Consider the following 17,921-nt stretch of genomic DNA (forward strand, 5'->3'; position numbering starts at 1 on the left):
ACAGCATATAACTACATGCTGAATTAACCTTAAACATGTCTATTTACAGTAGAAATTAAATTATTAGCTGAATATAGTGGCACACGCTTGTAATCCCAGCATTTGGGAGGCTGAGACAGGAGTATCACGGTTGTGGCCAGCCTCAGCTACTTAGTGAGGCCTTTTGCAACTCAGTGAGACCCTGTTTCAAAATAAAGAATAAAAAATAGAGGTGGAGGTGTAGCTTGGAGATAGAATGCCCCTGGGTTCCATCCCCAGCACTGCAAAAAAAAAAAAAAAAAGAAGAAGAAGAAGAAGAAATTAAATTTTTAAAGAATTAGACTCAAAAGCCGGGCATGGTGTCATATGCTTGTAATCCCCGCGCTTGGGAGGCTGAGACAGGAGGATCGCACAGGTTCGAAGCCAGCCTCAGATACTTAATGAGGCTCTCAGCACCTCAGTGAGACCCTGTTTTCAAATAAAATACAAAAATAGGTCTAGAAGTATAGCGTGGAGGTAGAAAGCCCCTGGGTTCCACCCCCAGTACCACCACCCAAAAAAAAAAATTAGACTCAAACTGTAATCAAAATTGGATTATGATTTTTTAAAATTCTTAGTAAGAATAATATTAATATTAGTTTTTAAAAATTGCAACATAAATACATGGGTATATATTGGAGCAGTACTTTCTGATATTTAACAAGACCTATTTAATACAAATATTTGGTTAAAAGACCAAAAAAAATGCTAGTGTGTTAAGTCTTCTCCCTAACTTCTACATCATATCCCCATTCTGAGTTGGATTTACACATGATTATTATTGCTTTCTGTAATATGTCAGGTATTACTATCCCAGAATACTTCTGTACTGAGCTTTCTTTCTGATACTCTCCAGGAGGAGAGTGTATGACAGCTTGTGTGGTTGGTTGGTCTACAAACAAGAAAAGTTGATCGGGCAAAGTAGCACACCCCTATAATCCCAACACTTGAGAGTCTGAGACAGGAGGATTGCAGGTGAAGCCGGCCTTGGCAATTTAGCAAGGCTCAGCAACTTAGACCCTGTTTCCAAATAAAAAATAAGCCAGGTATGGTGATACACACTCATAATTCCAGTACTTGGGAGATTGAGACAGGAGGATCGCGGGTTTGAAGCCAACCTCAGCTTCTTAATGAGGTCCTCTGCAACTTAGTGAGATCCTGTTTTCAAATAAAAATTAAAATGAGGCTGGGGATATAGCTCATAGGTAGAATGCCCCTGGGTTCCACCCGCAGTACTACGACAGCAGCGAGGAGCAGGAGGAGGAGGAGAGTGGCAGTGGCGTCACCTCACAGCCCAAGCAGCATCTTAATCTGTGTGGACTTCGTGTTTGCTGTTAGCTTCAAGGGGCTCAAACCATCCTGTGAGATTTGATGTTTAGAGAAACATGTTTCCTGTTTCCCAGCTGACTTTCTTTTGAATTCTCAGACTTGATTTTTATTTGTTAAAGAGCTTACCATCAGCTTCAACAAGTAGATGATAGGGCTGGTAAGTCCTCATTCTCTATATCAATGAAGAGAAAACTAATATTGCTGCAATTTTTTGTCCTTGTTCATTAGTTGCCCCCCCCCATCCTCCACCACCAGAAGAACCCTTTGTGTTCCCATATTTCTCCTGCTTAACAGGTGTAGGAGTCCAGACTTGCTGGTATGGTTCCACAAAGAGGTGGGAGGTGTCTCCATATCATAGACACAGTGGAAGGTCAGAGGACTGCTGGGCTTTAGTGGAGCCTCCAGGGAGTTTTAATAAAGAAGCTATGTCTTTATGTCCCCTCATTAGATTAGCAGAGGCCTACCCACACTACTGTGGTCATCTCCTCTGTGGGTTTTGGTTTGTTTATTTGATACTCTGAGCTACACCTTGAACTCTATTTTAATTTTGAAACAAGATCTCACTAAGTTGATAAATTGCTGAGGCTGGCCTCTCACCTGTGATCTCCTGTCTCAGCCTCCCAAGTTCTGGGGTTATAAGCAATGCACCACCACACCCAACTCCATTGTGAGTTTTTAAAAAGTGTCTTTAGCCGGGTGTGGTGGCGCACGCTTGTAATCCCAGCATTTGGGAGGCTGAGACAGGAGGATCGCAGTTCATGGACAGCCTCAGCTACTTAGTGAAGCCCTCTGCAACTCAGTGAGACCCTGTTTCAAAATAAAGAGTACAAAAATAGGGCTGGGGGCGTAGCTTGGAGGCAGAATGCCCCTGGGTTCCATCCCCAGTATTGACCCCCCCAAAAAAAAGTGTCTTCAGCACTCCTGGAAATGTAGTGCCTATTTTTAATGCTTTCTATGAGTTATAAACTTTTTATAATACAACTTTAAGTGTGTGTGTGTGTGTGTTGTGTGTGTGTGTGTGTTACTGAAAACCAGAGGCATTCACTTCTGAGCTACACCCCTCCAGCTCTTTTTTTTTATTATTCTGAAATTGGATCTCATTAAATTACCACATGCTGGCCCTCAAATATGTGATCCTCCTTTCTTAGCCTCCCAAAAACTGGAATTACAGGCTGAGTATAAAGTAAGTGTGTGTGTGTGTGTGTGTGTGTGTGTGTGTGTGTGTGTGTCTGTCTGTCTGTCTGTCTGTCTGTCTGTCTTGAAGCTCAACTTTGCTCTTCTTCAATATTGTGTTGACTGTCCTGGGTGTTTTGCCTTCCATATGAAATTTAGAATTGTTTTCTCAATATCTACACAAATAACTTGTTGGGATATGAACACAGGATATCTTTCAATTTATGTCTTTTAAAATAGCTTTCATTCCCGTGCTTGGGAAGCTGAGACAGGAGGATCGTATAGGTTCAAAGCCAGCCTCAGCTACTTAGTGAGGCTCTCAGCAACTTACTGAGACCCTGTTTCCAAATAAAAAAAATAAAATAGGTCTGGGAGTATAGTCCAGAGGTAGAAGCCCCTGGGTTCCACCCCCAGTAACCACCAAAAAAAAAAAAAAAAAAAAAAAAGCTTTCAAGCCGGGCATGGTGGTGCACACTTGTAATCCCTGCGCTTGGGAGGCTGAGACGGGAGGATCGCACAGGTTCAAAGCCAGCCTCAGCTAATTAGTGAGACTCTCAGCAACTTAGTGAGACCCTGTTTTCATATAAAATAGCTTTCAAGCCGTGTGTGGTGGCATATGCTTATAGTACAGTTCCACCATCGAATCTCATGTTCACCGAGTTTCTCATATATAGCCTTTATTGTGTTAAAGTTCTCTTCCTAGCCAGATGCTGATATTGAATATGGAAGATCCTGTTTTTTCTGCATATCTTTTCCCTCCTTTTTATCCCCTTGCTCTGCCAAGGCCCAGCTCTTTACATGGTGTAACAAGTACTTGCTACTGAAAGCGCCCATGATCTTGGCTTCAGAGCTTCCTGGCCCTAGAGTGGCCATTCTACAGGGATTCAATACCAACCATTTTGGTTTATTGTCTGAGATTTGCTTCAGAAAATAATATTGGAACAATATACCTTTCCTAGGAATCATTCTTGACATGGGCTCTAATATTAAGGCAAAATGAGTGGAGAAGGGTATGTTGAGAAAGGTCCAAAGAAAAGTGAGAATTGAGTTCAGGGGAGCGAGGCAGAGGCAGGGTGGTCTCCAGGAATTGGTTCACGAATGTGCGGGCCCTTCGGCCCCGTGTTGGCCTGTTCAGTACAGGGCCCCGGTTGACTTCCTGAAGGCTCTGACAGTCATAAGGAAGCTGAGGCTGACTGACCTGGAAGCTCAGAGGACGGAGACGCAGGATTACCGCTTGCTCCCCAGCCTGTCATAACACACTGTTCAGATACACACATGCAGATACAGAGATAAGCGGAGAAAGAATGCCACAGTCTTGATGGCTACTCTGCGGGGTGGGTGGAATTGTGATTGGGAAGAGGCTTGAAGGAAGTGTCCGGCAGGGCTTTTGCACATGGCCGCACAGGCCGCCACTGCAAAACTGCAGCGGGTGTGCACTGGAGAGAGTCCACTTCCAGCCGAGTGTTTGGCATAATCACAGTTTTTGTGCAGGCTAACATGTTTTATATAGATTTCAGAGTGTTTGCCTGTAGTAGTAGGAGTTGAAGAACTTTTATCAAGGACCAGGGAATAAATATTTTAGGTTCTCCAGCATATAAGGTCTCTGTCCAACTCCTCAGGTTAGCTGTTGTAGTATAAAAGCAGACAGAAAAAATGTGTAGGTAGATGGGCATGGCTGTGTTCCAACAGAACTTTATTTACAAAACCAGGTGGCTGGCTGGATTTGGCTTAGTGCCACAGTTTACCAAACCCCAGATTACACAATTAAATTTTTAAAAGAAAAATGTAGCGCTGTCTTATTTAGTGGACTAAAAGTAGAGAGTGTGAATAAAGGTGTCACTGCAGATTAGCCTTCTGTGATCTGTGTTTAAGTTATGACTTGTGAAAAGGTTTTATCTGAATTCTCTTTCTGAGATTTGGGATTTACTCTCCATGACACATATTGAGAGAAATTTTCTATTGAAACTTTGATTTGACCAGGAATTAGTTTTTATTAGAATTCCTAGACTAATTCTTTTGTTATAATAAAAGTATCATCATCTGTAATTGATTGTCATATCTGTGTCAGGCATGATGCTAGGTGTTTACATGTTATTTCTTTTCCTCAAACAGCTCTTCAAAATAGGTCTGATTTTTCTCTCTAGTTTGCACCGAGGAAGGCTGACTTTTCTAAGGCCACAGAGCTAATACAGCTGAGCTTTAACTGTGGCTCCACATTTAAAAGTTCAATCCTTTCCCCCCATGGTACATTTCTGTATATATAAAAGGCATCTCATTTTAATTCTGCCAAAATCAATTTGCTTTTAGATTGTCTTCGCAGTTTTACTGACTTAGAAGAACTTGATGAGACAGAGTTATATATGTGCCATAAATGCAAAAAGAAACAAAAGTCTACAAAAAAATTTTGGATTCAAAAACTACCCAAGGTAAGTGTTGAATTTCAGGCAGGTTATGCCATTTCAAGGGGAGAGGGAGGATGCTTGATAATGAGAAAAAATATTTTTGTAACTCTGGATTATGTGAAGTGTTCTCTGTTGATCTCTAGGCTCTCAGTAAAAGCTGAACCTTTAAGGTATGATACACGGAAGAAAGCATCAGGGGTTAGAAGAAATACTGCTGGGTACCACAGATACTGTTTGAGGGACAGAAGTACTGAGTGGTGTTTTGTTTTGTTTGTTTTTGTTTGTTTTAGTGGTACTGGGGTTCCTGGAAGCCCTTCTACCTCCGGGCTACACTCCCAGACCTATTTTATATTTTGAAACAGGGTCTCGTAAGCCAGCGCGGCTGGCCTTGAACCTGCGCGATCCTCCTGTCTCCGCCTCCTAAGTGCGGGGATTACAAGCGTGCGCCACCGCGCCCAGCAGTACTGAGTGGTTATTGAAAGGTACATTGGTGTTGGTTTACAGTCTGTATCCTTACCTTTGTCATCCAGGTGCTATGCTTACATTTGAAAAGATTTCATTGGACAGCATATTTAAGAAACAAAGTTGATACATACGTAGAATTTCCACTGAGAGGCCTAGACATGAAATGCTACTTACTAGAGGTAAGGAGGTGATTACCCTTTTAGCATGGCAAGAAGATGGCTGTTTGTTAAAATTATGACTTCACACAGAGTGACAGCCATTGAGGCAGGAGTTTGTGACCGTTGAGCACTGCTCCTAACTCACTTCTGGGGTGCCTCTTCCCTTGTTCCGTAGCCTGAGAACAGTGGCCCGGAGAGCTGCCTGTACGACCTTGCTGCAGTGGTGGTGCACCATGGTTCTGGGTGAGTAGCTCAGCCAGCTAGTAGTGGGGAATACCTGGCGGACAGCACAAGAACACCTGCAGCTTTTTACCACTCTTGATAATTCTCTCCAAATTCCCTAAAAATGGATTCAGATCCATTAAAGCGAGTGAAATAGAACTCTCCCTCAATTTTTTTTTTTTTTTTTGTGATACTAGGGCCTGAACCCCAAGGGCATTCTGCCTCTTAGCTACACCCTAGCCCTTTTTAAAATATTTTGTTTTGAAACAGGGTCTCACTAAGTTTCTAGGGCAGGTCTTGAATCTGCGCTCCTCCTGTCTCAACCTCCCAAGTACTGGGATTACAGGCATGTGCCACCATGCCTGTCAAAACACACCATTATTTGTTTTTCATTTATTACTATTATTATAAGCACTGGTCGTTGAACCCAGGGGTGCACATGCTAGGCAAGTGCTCTTCCACGGAGCCACATCCCTAGCTTTCCCTCCGTCTTGGTATTGGGAGAGTTTCCGAGAGGATGTTTTGAAGTATTCAGAAGAGCAGCACGGAGGGCGCCGCATTGGGAACCAGCCTATTTGTCCACATGTCCTGTGCCTTTACTCCAAGGCGTTTATTTCCTTTACTAATTGAAACCGCAGTGGGGGTGGAGAGGGAAATAGGCAGTGTTTGAAATAACTTACTTCATGTCATCTGCTTGTCACTTTTTATTTTGTTGAATAACATTTTTTCCTTGAAAGCTTGGACTAGGGGTGTATCCACCTTACTTTTGGTCTGTTTGAGAATGGTTATTTTACCTTTAAACTTGGACTTCTGTCCATGAGCAAACCTCTACTCATCCTTTCTCCGCACAGTGCTGTAGGCATTGCCCAGTGACTTCACAGCCTAGCATCAGGATTAACAAAGGGAGGTACAGTCTGATTATCACTTCTCTATAGGCATTCTGGTTTTTTCCTTTGGTAGTTTTTTGAACCCTCTGCCTTTGGACTTAAGAAATATAAGGTGCAGCCAGGCACGGTGGCATGCCTTATAATCTGAGTATTTGGGAGTCTGAAATAGGATTGCAGGTTCAAAGCCAGTCTCAGTGTTTTAGTGAGGCTCTCAACAATTTAGCAAGACCCTGTTTCCAAATAAAAAATAAAATAGGGCTGGAGGTATAGCTCAGAATGGGTTCAGTCCCTAAAAAAAGCAGTATCAGAAGTTTGGTGTGGTGGCACACACTTGTAATCCCGGTACTTGGGAGGCTGAGACAGGAGGATCTGGGTTCGCGGCCACCCTCAGCTACTTAGTGAGGCCCTCTGCAACTTTGTGAGACCCTATTTCAAAAATAAAGAATAAAAAAAAATAGGGCTGGGGGTGTAGCTCAGAGGCAGCATGCCCCTGGGTTCAATCTCTAGTACCCTTCTCTCAAGAAATCAGATGTATTCCTGCTTGGTAGTTGGTAGGGACACTTAGTTGGCATCTTCAGCTCATGGGAATGCTTACATGTTCCACTCTGTTCTCTTTCCTTTCTCAGAAATCCCTATTAAAATAGTGCATTGTCACTTTCCTGGACCTGTCTACTATCTCTTTGTTTCTAAAGACCACCATGGCCTGTTTTTCCAAATCACCAATTTCTTGGGGGGGGGGGAGATGGTACTGGGGTTCCTGGAAACCCTTTTACCTCTGGGTTACACTCCCAGACCTATTTTATATATTTTTTATTTGGAAACAGGATCTTTTTTTTTTTTCTGGGTCTGGGGATGGAACCCAGGTGGCATTCTACCTCCGAGCTACACCCCGTGCCCTATTTTTTATTCTTTATTTTGAAACCGGATCTCACTGAGTTGCAGAGGGCCTCACTAAGTAGCTGAGGCTGTCTGTGAACTGCGATCCTCCAGGTTTCAGCCTTCCGAATGCTGGGATTACAAACTTGTGCCACCACGCCTGGCTCCAAATCACCAATTTGAATTTCATTTTTGTGCTAGACATCTAGCCCAGCCCTTAGCCCATCATAACATTTTTATAATGTGGCAATCACATTTTCAAGCAAACTCTTTTTTCCTTGCAGCCTACTCTTGTTTTATGGTAAACAGGGTTTTTCCAGCAGGCCTCTCTCCTGATGAGGGCTGCCCCTGCGGTGCCATGTGTGAGTAGCTGGGTCATGATCACAGGGAATCGCTCTCAAGGACCAAAGCCTTGGGCAAGGTGCAGTTTCCCTCGAGGCAGACTAGTTTCCTAAGCTTAGATTTTTCCAAGATGCTGACAGGAAATCTGGCACTCAGTTTTTCATGTTTCCCTAGAACTTTACCTATCTTGTTAAATTTAAAGTTCTACAGTTCTGTTTAGATTATCTTTTAATCCAGTACCATATGCTTTATGTATTCTAGAAAACTCAATTTCTGGTCAGTTGACGGTATATTCTTTCCTGTTTGCCAGTGTCAATGTATTCTTTATCCTCTTGATGGGTTTGAAGGAAGGTAAATACAAGAGCTCAATCAGCCATCTTAAGCCACAATTCTCTAGGATTTATTCTTTAATTGTAATATTTATTAAAATACATTATGCATATTACCAGTTACATGGTTGTCCAGATCCTTTGTGACTTCCACAGCGCGGTCTTTTCTTCTCCTGTGACCTTTCGCCTTTTCTTTACAGGGTTGGTTCTGGACATTACACGGCATATGCCACTCACGAAGGCCGCTGGTTCCACTTCAACGACAGTACTGTGACACTGACTGACGAAGAGACCGTGGGGAAGGCAAAGGCCTACATTCTTTTTTATGTGGAGCGCCAGGCCAAAGCTGGATCAGATAAACTTTAATACCTCCTCTGAATCATTATTCATCAACTATACCGGACAGACATTTCCAATTTTTCATAAATACTTGATCCAAGATTTAATTTCATTATGCACTTTTCAATTTCCTGTTTTGGGTTTAGTTTTGTCAATGGTAGTGACTTATTGAACATGGGCACCAACTAATTTGTTGTTGTTGTTCTACCAGAAAACCTCAGCAGATGTTTTGATTTGCTGCTTTAGTTGTAATAATTCGATTTTTTATGTAGTTTCAAGAACTTAGTTCTATTTGAATTTTTCTTAATGTTTTCATTTCTCACTCTGAGGCACATTCACATCCACTTTGTTGCTCTCGCCTGCTGATAGCGAGGTGTGCGGCTGAGCAGGGAGTGACAGAGCCGCCCGCTCCTTGCACAGCTGCGGCGGGATCAGGTTGACGCTAATCAAGGATCACGTGTGTGCGGAATGTCTGGCCTGCGAGGCCTCACAGACGGCTTAGTGATGGTTCCTGTGACTGTATTAGATACTGAGAGGCGCCTTCAAGCGACCAGGCGACCGCCGCTGCTGGTGTCTCTCATGGCTGCTGATGGTCAGCACTAACTAAATAAACTTGTTGGTTCAGTTATACCTGTACTGCATACTTAAGAATTACTCTTATTTGTTGGGGTTTTCAGTTTTTGAAGGTATTTGTTTTTTCATGGGGGAGGTAAGATGGAAAGACAGAAAAGTCCAAATAAGACCAAATACATTGTACTTTTTGAAAATTCTTTGATCAGCTACATGCTGTAGATGGTATCTGGTGATAAAAATCACAGCTTCTGTTTTACCTTTCTGAACCACGTCTTACTCATCCCTTTAATTGTAGCACTGGGTATAACTCATGTCTGCTTGAGACATTCTTCTTGCCCACCTAAGGTTGAGGAGTGAACATCCAGAGTCTTCTGTGACCATCACCTACACTTCAGGTTTCACTGTGGGGTCTGCTTTCACAGAAGGAAGTTGGCGTCACCACTACTCTGGGTTTTCACAACTTTCCGTGGCCTTTCCCAAGAGCAGAGCAGAGTGGAGTGGGTTGAAAATATTCTCACCTTGAAAAAGAATTTGTATTCTTAAACTCAGCAGTCTTCGTTTTAAAATTGTCAATAAAAGCCGGGCGTGGTGGCGCACGCTTGTAATCCCTGCGCTTGGGAGGCTGAGACGGGAGGATCGCGCTGGTTCAAAGCCAGCCTCAGCTACTTAGTGAGGCTCTCAGCAACTTAGTGAGACCCTGTTTCCAAATAAAATATAAAATAGGTCTGGGAGTGTAGCCCGGAGGTAGAAAGCCTCTGGGTTCCACCTCCAGTACCACCAAAAAAAATAAAAAATAAAAAATAAAATTGTCAATAAAAATAGGTAAAAGCACTTAGATTGGACTCAAATTGAAATTTGGCCCCAGAGTCTCATTTAGAGAAGGCAGTTGTGATGGCAGCTGGTTGCAGGGTGGCTGTGGCATCACTTGCAGGTTATTTAGAGAGAGTAGGAACTGAGTGTGGGCCTTAGGTGTAGAGTCCTGCATGGTTCTCATGCTCGTGTCTTGTCCCATTTCTTCCTTTTCCAACTCTCTTCGAGGGACAAATTCATTTCATGTTAAGCCAGCCAAACAAACTTTTTGATCTTGTTTTTTCTATTAAAAGGAAAAAATTGTGAAGACTTAAGTATATGAACACAAAGTCTGATGACTTTCTGCCCAGGTAAGTTGTTTACGTGCAGGATAGAGGTGTCTTCATTTCCATTTCATTGTAGCTGGGTTAACCCATGTTCTCTCAAAACAGAATGCATTTGCTGGATAAACGTTCTAAAATGGCGAGGAGCAAACTGCATTATGTCTAAGCTTGTGTCCCCAGCACAGTGGCATCATGCTGCCACTTAAATTAACTCAGCTTCTCAGTCACTGTCTCCATCTCAGAGCCCGCCATGGCAGGGCACTGCAGGTCTGGGTATGCCACAGGAGGAGCGTTCTCCTGGAAACACTGGTCTGTCTTCACTCCAAAGAATAAAGCTGTGCCATCATATTTAGGTCTTACAGCTTCAAATGAGAAGTTAAAATACCTTAGAAGATAGTTAAAATAGTTGACAGTGCTAAATTCTATTAGGTTGAACTATATAAAAATGTGATATTTGATTGATCTTGATCTACAGAAAATTTCACATGATTTGATTTAACTGTATCAATTAGTATTGCCACATCTAACTGAACCTGAAATGTGAGTTTCTTCTGACTTCGCTCAGTGTCTCTTCGGCGTAGGAGGTAGACAGCTGTTTCTCCTAACATCACACGAGGACTTAAACAGGAGGCTTTGGCAGAGTTGATGCTGTTGAAGAAAAGTTCCATTTCATACCAGATGGAACTTAGCAGCAGACTTGACTTCACTGGGAAAAGTCGTCCTCAGACAGGGAGCGCTGTTGGCCTTTGAGAGAAACGTGGTTCCTCTTTGAATTTTTGTAGTGTTTTTTATTGCTGGTTTTACTTAAGCAGAAATGATGAGTGCTATCATGAAGACCCTTTGAAAGAAGCAGTTGGATTCATTTGAATGGTGCATCTGAACACCATGATGTAAGTGAGCCTGTGTGTTTTCAGTCTGTAACTGTATACCTTATCACACCTTTGCTAGAGCTCTTTCTGTACCCTTCAGGGCATCTCCGTGCCACACTGTCTCTAGCCCACATGTGGCTTCGTGCTCAGAGCTAAGTCTGAGGCAGGGCCTCATACCGTGCCACGTGGCCCCATGGAATAGGAAGCTCGAAGTCCTCCACACGGTGGGGATAGAGATAGTTTGTGGCAACACAGATTTTTCTCCATGGTGGAGAAACCTTTGCTTAGCACTGTATTCTACTCAGTGTATAGTGATGAAAATGGAATAGAATTAAACTGGTCGATCGCGCTGGCCTGGTCAGGTGTTGACTGTGTATCTTGCCTGTGGAACCTACTTGGCAGCATGGTTTCTGGGGTGGGGCCTGTTTCTTAAAGCCAGATCTCCACTGATTTAGTGCACATACGTTTATTTGGACATACTTGCCCATTATAACCTCCACCGCCCCCTCAGCGCTCTCATGCACCTCTGGGAAGGCCATGCAAGGCCTGTTGCTGCAGCCAGGGCCCGGGAACAATGGCCGTAGCACAGGCAGGGTGTTGAGCAGTGTCCGTGGCCCAGGCCCCTGCAGCTTGTCACTGGTGTGGGACCTTCCTGCGTGCAAGGGGTGAGGCCTACATTAATGTCGGTTGTGTGGGGACATCAGTTTGCCATTAGAACCTAGTTTGTATGATGCCAAGAAGATTAATTGTGCAGGTGACCAGTTCGTCCAAGTTGTAATCACATCCCTTTTCTGCTTCACCAGCCTGAACTGTGGGAAGTATCATTAAAGATCATTCTCTTTCTTCCGACTGTTCTTTCTGAACCAGTGGAGCCGGTGAGTGACTGACTGCTGACTCCAGCTCTGGGCCTTGTCAGCAGCAGCAGCAGCAGCAGCAACAGCAGCAGCAGCAGCAGTTCTCAGAGGAGCCTCAGGACCTCGGGCTGCTGCTGTGCATGTTGGGATGAAGCCCGGGCCGTGAGGAGCCCCCGCAGTGGCTGCAGTTAGACGCCAGGCCACTCGCTGGCCTAATGAAATCCTACCAGTGTCCTTGCGACTACTGATGTTACAGAAATGAGGCCCTTTCAGCCAGCCGTGGTGGTGCACGCTTGCATCACAGGACTTGGGAGGCTGAGATGGGAGGATTGTGATTCACAGCCAGACTCAGCTACTTAGTGAGGCCCTCCGCAACTTAGACCCTGTTTCAAAATAAAGAATAAAAAATAGGTCTAGGGGTGCAGCTTGGAGGTAGGAATATCTGTGGGTTTCATCCCCAAAACTGCAAAAAAGAAAAGGCTCTTTCCCTTCCTTGGAGCCAGCTGCTAGCATGAGGAACCAGTTTGAGGGTTCTGAGCAAAGCTTACTGATTAGCTTTTAAAGTAGGCAAATAAATGCTGTTGGTAAAATATTCTGCTTGACCCCCACACTGACTCTACCCACGCCTCTTGCAAACAGGAACCACCCTGTTTCAACACCCACAGCTTTTCTGCTGTATTTGTTTGTCTGTCTTTAAATCTGAGGTGCCTACAGCTCAGACTGTCCTCCTGCTCGTGCGTCTGGTGAGACAGTCCCTTTGGAGGCTGTGCCACTGCTGGCGCTAAGAAACCACCAGACAAGCCCGTGGGGCAGAGCTGCACTTGCTGCCCTCTGCCACCCCTGGGCGCGGCACTGAAGGTTCAAGACTGCGCACCCCAACCTGCTGGCAGAGCCATGAAGAACCACAAGGCCATACGCGATTCTGCCTGCGAAGGGAGCTGGTGTGAGGAGGGCGGGGGGGGGGGGAGGCGCTCATGCTGCTTCCCAGTGCCCCGCCTGTGACAGCCCAACAGCTCAGATGTCTGCAGAAAAGCCCATGTGTGCTGGGGTGATGAAGGCTCAGGAGAACCCGCAAGACTGGCCTCTTGAGGGAAAGGTGCTGGTTTCCTCCGTTGCTTCTGCTTGGACAGGCAGAGGCTGCCAGGCCTGGGCCAGCCCTAGGTCCAGGAAGGTCCCGCAGAGCCACCCCCTTGTGTGTCCCTCAGCTCCAGTTCACTGGGGAGCGTGAACCAAGGTGTTCCTGGGCAGCAGAGGGGAGCCCCCGGATAACTCGGCAGCTGCACTGCCTCTGTCCAGAGCCAGCCATCCACAGCGCCGGTGGCCGGCTTACTGGAGGTGGAGGCCTCGGGCGCTTTGAGATGGGCAAACTCAAGGGTGCTGCCTCTGGGCCGCTGGCCTGGAAGTGTGTGGGTGACAGGGCTGGGGGACGCCCTCTGAGGGAACCAAGGGCACTCACCAGAGTTGCTGTGGCTGCCTTAAACAGCAAAGCCGGGCATGGTGCACGCTTGTAATCCCAACATCCAGGAGGCTGAGACCAGAGGATCATAGTTCACGGACATCCTCAGCTACTTAGTGAGGACCTCTGCAACTTAGACCCTGTTTCAAAATAGGGCAGGGTTGTAGCTCAGAGGTCGAATGCCCCTGGGTTCCATCCCCAGATCCACAAAAAATAGTTTCACCCAGTGTTGAGCTACCTCATCTGTCCTGTTCTATTTTTGGAAATAGAAGCTAGAAGTAGGAAATATATGAAAAAAATATATAAAGCTAAGTAAACTTAGCTTATAGTATAGATGCATGCACTCACAAAGGCCTTAGATAAAACTACTTCAGTTTTTTTTTTTTTTTTTTTTTTTTTGCTTAGTGGTACCAGGGATTGAACCCAGTGGCGTCTACCTCCAAGCTTCACCCTACACCCTAGCTCTTTTTATTTTGAAACAGGATCTTACTAGATTGCTGAGAGTCTTGCTAAATCGCTATGCTTGTCCTCAAACCTGTGATTCTTAACCTCCTAAGTACTGAGATTACAGGTGTGGGCTAGTTAAATCTTATGAATCAACTCAGGGTAATGATGGAGCCATTTGGCAGGCCAGGGAAGTCCTGTTGATGGAGGGCGGCAGGATCAGAAGGTCGCTCAGCTGCGTCTGTAAACCATCAGTCTACAGAGCAAAACAACAGCATGACCTCAGGGTTCTGCTCACAGCTCTGAATGCACCGCGGCTCCTAATAAGGATGGAGCAAGCGGCCCGCACTGTTGTCCTACAAAGCCAGTTAACACAGTCCCCACCACGGAGTAGAGACTGCAGGCCCAGCAGAGCCGGTGTGGCCAGCCATCTCCACGAAAACGCCTCGGGAAGAGCTGAAAGGGCTCTCAGCTAAGAGGAGACCCCTTCTAAGGGAACCATTTAACTTCAACAGGCTGCTTTTCTGCCAGGTTTTTCAATCCTTCTGAACATCGGCTGAACGTGGACTGCTGCATGTATGCCTAGATCCTGGCTTTTCTTACGCCACCCTCAGGGCTTCAGCACCAGTTGTTAGCCAGAAATAAATACCATTCCTCAACCGTCTATGTCCACTGGTGCTGAGCTGGGAGGAGTTGCAGGAGGCAGGTCAGTCCCTGGCTGGGCACACTCGTGTGGCGCTCACCATGCACATGACCCTCGGCCAGGGGTGCCCGCGGCCTCTTCTCCTTCCTGTACTAGGACAGCAGGAAGAGCTCGGCCAGACCGCTCCCAGCTGCTCCCAGCTTCCAGATGTGATGAGGACCCTGCACTCTGGCCCCTGGTGCACTTCCATTCCCTGCAGGGCTCAGGAAGGGCGACTTCCCGCTGGGGCCGGCCGGCGCAGGTGTGCAGCGCTGAGGACTGGCTCGAGCGCGCCCCGCACAGGAGCGTCTGCAGGCGGCAGGACAGCCTGGTCAGTGACCTCCTCCAGGTGTGCAGCAGCTAGGCCAGCTTGCCCCTGAGCCGAGCTGGCTCCAGGACACAGGGATGCACTACCAGGATCAAGATGACCCCGCTTTGAGGCAGCTACCCGGGCCCTGACCGGCGTAGATAACCCTCCTGCCCCCGCTGCTGCGGAGGCCCCGGGGTAGGGCTGACCCCGCTCTGGGCGCAGCCGCCCAACTAGTGCCAGATCCAGCTGGGCAGAACTGCTCCCAGCCGTAGCCTCGGGCGCGCCCCGTGCCTGCCCTGGCGAGCAGCTCCACTGAGCGCCGGGCAGCGACAAATGACACCTCCTCCTCCTCCGAGGAGCAGGATCTGAGAACCCCGCGGAGCGCCCCGGGGGACGAGTTCAGCTTCGCCTTACCGAGGACTAAGGTGGTGTGATCTGCCCAGTCTAGGTTGCCAGATTTTAGCAAATATAGGCCACTCAACCAAATCCGAGTCTCAGATAAATAGTAGTTTCTGGCATGCTCCCCCAATCCTGCGTGGGGTCGTTCGCCCCGTCCACCTGAGCCGAGCCGCCATGCCGGGCCTCGCTCTCACGCCGGGGTCAGGGCTCCCACAGGCACGCAGGGCTCGAGCGGCCGCCCCGGGGCCACCCGGCCCTCCCCAGCCGGCGGCTGCTCACGGGGGCTGGGCTGAGCGCAGGCGAGGAGCCCGGGCGGAGGCCGGAGGGCCGGGGACCAGGGCGCCAGCCGCGGGGTCCCACCAACCTAGCGAGACCTGGCTTCGAAATTAAAAATAACGGGGCCCGGGGGCGTGGCTCGGAGGCAGACCGCCCGGGTTCAAGGCCCTGTTCTGAAAGCCCCGAGAAGACCCCGGGCTCTCGCTGCCCGGCCCCGGCCACGCCCCCGACGGCTGCCCGGCGCGCGTGCGCGATGCGCCGGGCGCGCGCGTCCCCGCCGCACGCAGAGCCGCAGGGCGCGCGCAGAGGAACGTCACTTCCGCCGCCCGCCCCGCGCAGCCCGCCTGGTCCTTCCTGCTGCAGTGACCGGTGTTTTCCACCCTCCTCACATCATCAGGGGAAAATGTGTCGTTTGAGGAAAAAGCAAAGCTAAAGATCTTAAGTAAAAGCAGTAGCCCTGGCTAAGAATTGTAACGTAACCATTATAAGCAGATACAGAACTAGGTGTTTGTTTTTCTGGTACTGGGGATTGAACTCGGCCATTCTGCCTCTGAGCCACATCCAGCCCTATTTTATTTTTTACTTTGAAACAGGGTCTGGCCAAGTTGCTGAGGCTGGCCTCAAACGTGCGGTCCTCCTGTCTTAGCCTCCCAAGTACTGCGGTTACCGGCTTGCACCACCATGCACGACGCCACACGCACACGGGGCCTCCCCCCCCCCCCCCCCCCCGGCTAGATTTAGCCGCGGGTACAGCCTGGACCGCCAGTTTCAGCTTTTAGTCGCTGCTGTCCCGCCTTAGCGAGGGCTCTCAGCCACCAGCAGCCTCCGTTCCGAGCACGGGGGACAGGCAGTCTCCGGAGAGCGAGCTGCGCGCTGCCCGCCCGGTGGCCAGGCGCTTCGTCCATCAGAGCCCGTTTCTTCTCTGCCGCACGGTGGGCTGACCCCGTTCAGCGGGTCCCGTGGTGGTCACCTGCGGGCCACAGCAAGCAGAGGCCGCTCTGTTCTCAGAGCTTCATGCCAGTGCTCAGCTGTGAGTGGGCGGGAGCCCTGGGGGCCGCAGGCGAGGCAGTGGGGGCTCCCAGGGGGGCCGGGAGGCACGAGGAGACCCGAGGCACCCAGCCGGCCCCGTGGAAGATACTCCAGGCGAGAAAGGCCGGTCCGTGTGGCTGGAGCCAGTGGGGAGAAACCAGAGAAGGAGGGAGAGCCAGGAGCCCGGCCCACGGGGGCAGTGGGCTGAGCTCCTACCCCGAGGGGCCGGGGCTCCAAGCACAAATGCTACTCACACGAAGCCCCAGAAATCCAGGCACGTGTGGGCAGAAAGCAGCTCCCGCCCCCCACACTGCGGGTGTCTCCTGCTGCCCCTGGCTGGGCCAGCTGCTCACCCCAGAAGCAGGGCCGCACACCAGCCTTGGCCTGGCACGATCCCCTCGTGTGTGGGCACAGCCAGCCATGTGGCGGGCTAAGCAGGAGACCCTGCCTCCCCTGCGGTTCCCAGCCCCCCACTGCTGGGCTCAGGGTCTCGCAGGGACCCGTGCCACCGTAGTGACGACGTGAGAGCGTGTGGAGTGTAGAACAGCCACAGAAACCCAGGGCTTTGCTTCCATCATCCCAATAAGCCTCAAGTCCACACTGAGTGCCTCTGCCACTGCCACTGGCCGCTCGCTCTGGTGAAGCAGTGGGTGGGGGCTGTGCTGCTCTCTAGCCCCCGTGCTCATTCTGTCTTCTCCAGCTCTTCACAGGCAGGGCCAGCAGCTGCTGTCCTCCTGGCATCCAATGCGCTGGGCTGTCCTAGGCGAGCAACAGAACGAGTGAAATGCCAGGATGACACCGAGGCCTCCTGCGGGGCCTCCCTGGGAGCCGCCTCATGTGAGGGAGGCTCAGAGCCAACACAGACGCCCAGCGCCAACGCTCCAGGCCACCCTGCGCTGCTGGGCTGCAGCTCCGCCAGAAGCAAGACAGCCAGGCCCATTCCTGAATCTGCTTTATTTCTCTGCATAAGGAACCCTGCACAGGCAATTCAAATTAAAACAAAATAAATATATGAATATTCATGTAAAACTGTCCTTTCTAATGAACAATTATACACAATGTACAATTTCATGTTCACTGGGTGGGTTTACAAAAATGTATCATTCCCAACTAAAAATGCACCAAAATGGTTCCATGCAAACTTATCAAAAGTGACCAAAAATATGGAGGGGAAACCTGACTGAGAGCACTTTGCTTTTTTGTTTTTGTACAATCACAGAAAAATAAAAACATCTAGTTTGTTACATTTAGAGTAACTAAACGTGGCCACGCTTTATAACGCTGACTTCATTCCTAAACATCTATGTAGTTACCAGGAGAGTGGTCAACAGTGAGCTGCGGGGCGGCAGCACCGGG

The 17,921-nt window shown here is 48.3% G+C and overlaps 1 protein-coding gene across 3 annotated transcripts in view; it reads left to right on the forward strand.

Annotated features, from left to right (window-relative positions):
* USP3 (ubiquitin specific peptidase 3) overlaps window positions 1-8,567 on the forward strand; it is a gene marked incomplete at both ends in the record, with an annotated part of 106,393 nt that extends 97,826 nt beyond the window's left edge. For all 3 annotated transcript variants that reach the window (XM_080692944.1, XM_080692945.1, XM_080692946.1), the window contains 4 exons: window positions 4,828-4,946; window positions 5,453-5,566; window positions 5,721-5,788; window positions 8,402-8,567. In XM_080692944.1, the coding sequence (XP_080549070.1) occupies window positions 4,828-4,946; window positions 5,453-5,566; window positions 5,721-5,788; window positions 8,402-8,567 (467 nt within the window). The remainder of the gene's footprint in view (window positions 1-4,827; window positions 4,947-5,452; window positions 5,567-5,720; window positions 5,789-8,401) is intronic.
* Between the last annotated feature and the right edge of the window lie 9,354 nt (window positions 8,568-17,921).

This window comes from Muscardinus avellanarius (assembly GCF_963383645.1).
Source record: "Muscardinus avellanarius genome assembly, chromosome: 3".
In the NCBI taxonomy this organism is placed as follows: domain Eukaryota; kingdom Metazoa; phylum Chordata; class Mammalia; order Rodentia; family Gliridae; genus Muscardinus; species Muscardinus avellanarius.